This window comes from Gavialis gangeticus, unplaced genomic scaffold (assembly GCF_001723915.1).
Source record: "Gavialis gangeticus isolate Ggan-Ray unplaced genomic scaffold, GavGan_comp1, whole genome shotgun sequence".
NCBI lineage: Eukaryota > Metazoa > Chordata > Crocodylia > Gavialidae > Gavialis > Gavialis gangeticus.
In genome coordinates, this window is record NW_017728959.1 from 2,057,093 (window position 1) to 2,059,947 (window position 2,855).

At 52.4% G+C, this 2,855-nt stretch overlaps 1 protein-coding gene across 3 annotated transcripts in view; it reads left to right on the plus strand.

Annotated features, from left to right (window-relative positions):
- Window positions 1-2,547, plus strand: part of LOC109291925 (nuclear envelope pore membrane protein POM 121C-like) — a 19,278-nt gene extending 16,731 nt beyond the window's left edge. For all 3 annotated transcript variants that reach the window (XM_019509330.1, XM_019509197.1, XM_019509258.1), the window contains exons 11-12: window positions 334-462; window positions 978-2,547. In XM_019509330.1, the coding sequence (XP_019364875.1) occupies window positions 334-462; window positions 978-1,063 (215 nt within the window). In that variant the 3' untranslated portion in view covers window positions 1,064-2,547. The remainder of the gene's footprint in view (window positions 1-333; window positions 463-977) is intronic.
- Window positions 2,548-2,855: the final 308 nt, after the last annotated feature.

Consider the following 2,855-nt stretch of genomic DNA (forward strand, 5'->3'; position numbering starts at 1 on the left):
ACCCTGGGAAGCCCACTGATCCTCCTGGAAGGAGAGTTTGAGAGGCAGTGAGAGAGAGGTGCCAGGGGCCTGTCCTGTGGCAGGAGCTGCTGTGTTTTGAGTGGGGAGATCTCAGGGGTGTGTATACATTCCCTCTGCTGTCCAGCAGGAGGGAAGCAATGATGCATCTAAACTGGTCCTGCAGGAGCCTCTTCTCTGTCCTGAGCTGTGGCCTTCCTTTGGAACAGATACTTCCTCAGACAGTAGACTCATCTCCCACAGTGACCTTGGCCTCTGGGCCATCTCTCATCCTGCACCTTTCATCCAGACTTACAGCAAGGTGGTGTTTTTCAGGAACTCCTGCACCCAGTTTTGGGCAGAGTACCCCTGTCCCAGGAGGAGCAGGAGGTGGGAGCAACAGCCTTTCCTTTGGAACCCCCAGCACTCCTGCCTCAGGTTTTGGAAGTGTGGGGCCATCATTTGGTAAGATTTCCTTGGGGGTCCTTTTCATCTAAGGGGACTGATGCAACACTGTTCTGTAAGGCTAGGATATGGACATAAACCTGCTGTTAAAGCAGAGTCTACTCTCAGTTGCCCTTCTGGATGGAGAGGGGAGAAGATGGGGAAGGGGAGGGTTGGTTTGGCTGCTGGCTTTGGGGTGCTTGGAAGTGCATCTGTAACAGCCACTCGTGTGCAAAGTCAAGTAATTGACTGCCTTTGAAGAAGGTCATAACACTGCCCTGGCTGCTTCATGAGGCCAGGACAGGTTGTCACTGTTCTCTGCTGCAGATATTTGCTTCTCCGCATGGGGTAAATGAGGGTTGGGGAGAGAAGCATGAGCAGGGAAAGTGGTATCTAGGTATCCAGACCCCTGGGAAAAAAACCCTATGCAATAAGTTAACACTGTAATGAGCTTTCTGTTTGTTCTGGAGTGTCTCTTCTCAGATCAGCAGGGCACAGGCATGGGATGTACTCACAGTGTCTTTTTGTCTCCTTAGCACCATCATTCTCCATTGGGTCAGGATCCAAGACTGGGGCCCGTCAGCGCCTGCAGGCACGAAGGCAGCACACCCGCAAAAAGTAGCCTCGTCAATTTTCTGGCCATGAATTTCTGGCCTTGCTGCGATAAGCCCCAGCCCAGCTGCTTGAGCCAAGACTCAATGTAGAGCGACCAGCTACACAAGCAGCTGAGCCCCTGCAGTTCAGGTGCTCGTGTCTGTGAAATCCATTGGAGCCAGTTCTGGGTGGCAGCAACTCTTCTACATGAGATGGGGCAAACCAAACCCTTCTTACTTGAACACTTCTACAGCCGAGACTGGATAAACCTCTGTACATATCTACAGTGTTTCCTCCCTAACTTTTTTTTCTCCATGTTTCATAATGTTTAAAATTCTCCCATTGCTTCCTGTAGCTGCTCCTGTGCCCTTCTTTCCCTGACTACACTGACAGGCTGGTCTCCATGGGCTGAGCATGCAGAGCAGGAGCTTGTGGAGATACTGTGGGTGCTGGCCCCAGGGTCACATTCCCAGCCTGTGTCTGACAGTGACTGACACCCTGCTGCTTCAGCTGCCATCTCCCTGTGTTCCTACCTCCCTACCCTGCTAAGTGGCATGTTCCCCCGCCCTCTGGGCAGGCCAGAGGTAGCAGTTTTGTCCTGAACTGCTGTTCCTGGGTTGGGGAAGAATCTTCACTGGTCAAGAAGCCTTTCCCTGTGGTGTAATCTAATGACCCAGTAAAAGCCCCTCCTCCTGAAGGACTGCTCTGATTTGGCCTAGCAGGTGCCTACTTGACAAAACTCTGCCTGGCTTACCCTTTCCAGTGAGTGGTACTGGCCCCTGCAGGGGTTTAAATATGTTGGTGCTCTAAATGGAACATGCCATCTAGCTCCTGTAGCTCCCAAGCATCAGCTAAGGCCTTCTGTAATACCATGCTCCTGGCTCAACCTCTGTTGGAAGAGAGCAGCATGGGTGGGCCATGTCCTTGGCTGGAGCTGTGCTGCAGGAACTAACACCACCTCTGCACCAGAGGGAGAACAGGAGTCTGGTACCCTTCGGTACATGATAAGTGTCCTGAGTTTGTGCTCTGGCCTGTGGGATGGGTGCTGCCACTTATGATTTCAGCCATCTGTGATGCTTTGGGTTAGTTTCTACAGATCTTGTCTGTGTAAAGCCCTGTATGTTCTGCTCTCTGTTTACGCTCACTGAATCGAGTTTGGAGGAAGAATTGAACCGTATGCGTGGCGGCATGTTGGTAATGCCGGACTTGCTGTTTTAAAGTTTTTTGGGGGCGGGGGATGCACCCTGGCTAATTGGTTGTCAACAGTAGCATCTTTGTGTGGCTACTAGTGGTGAGTGAATTCTGTATTTTAACTGTTGTGACTGAAAGAATGGCAGCTGTGGGGTGGGCATCACATTGTGGCAGCCTCTTCATAGCCTGTGCTCTAGGCTGGGTCTGTTCTCAATCTGCCCCATAAACCAGGCTCACGACCTAGCCTAGGTTCTGTGGTGTACTGATAGGAGCCATCTCCCAGGTGCAAGAGACCTCTTGGCTCTAGCTAAAGACACTAAAGAAAACTAATCAAGAACTGACAGACCTGGTGTCCTCTGCACCGTCTGGGAATTGTCTTTGAACTTGCCCACGCCAGTTCATATCCTAGAGACATCCATGTGTGTTTCCAGCCTGCAGGCCCTGGAGCCATCCTTGTGCCTGGGAGGTCCTGCTGGAAGAGATTGCCAGGATGTTGATGCCTGTTGTGACGGAGAGCTTGGCCACAGCCTCTAGGAGCATTGCTCCCCTTTTCTATGAAGGTAGCAGCTGCACCTGGGGCAGGGGGTCCAATGCCCTAGCTGCCCCCCCCCCCCCCCCCCCCCCCCCCC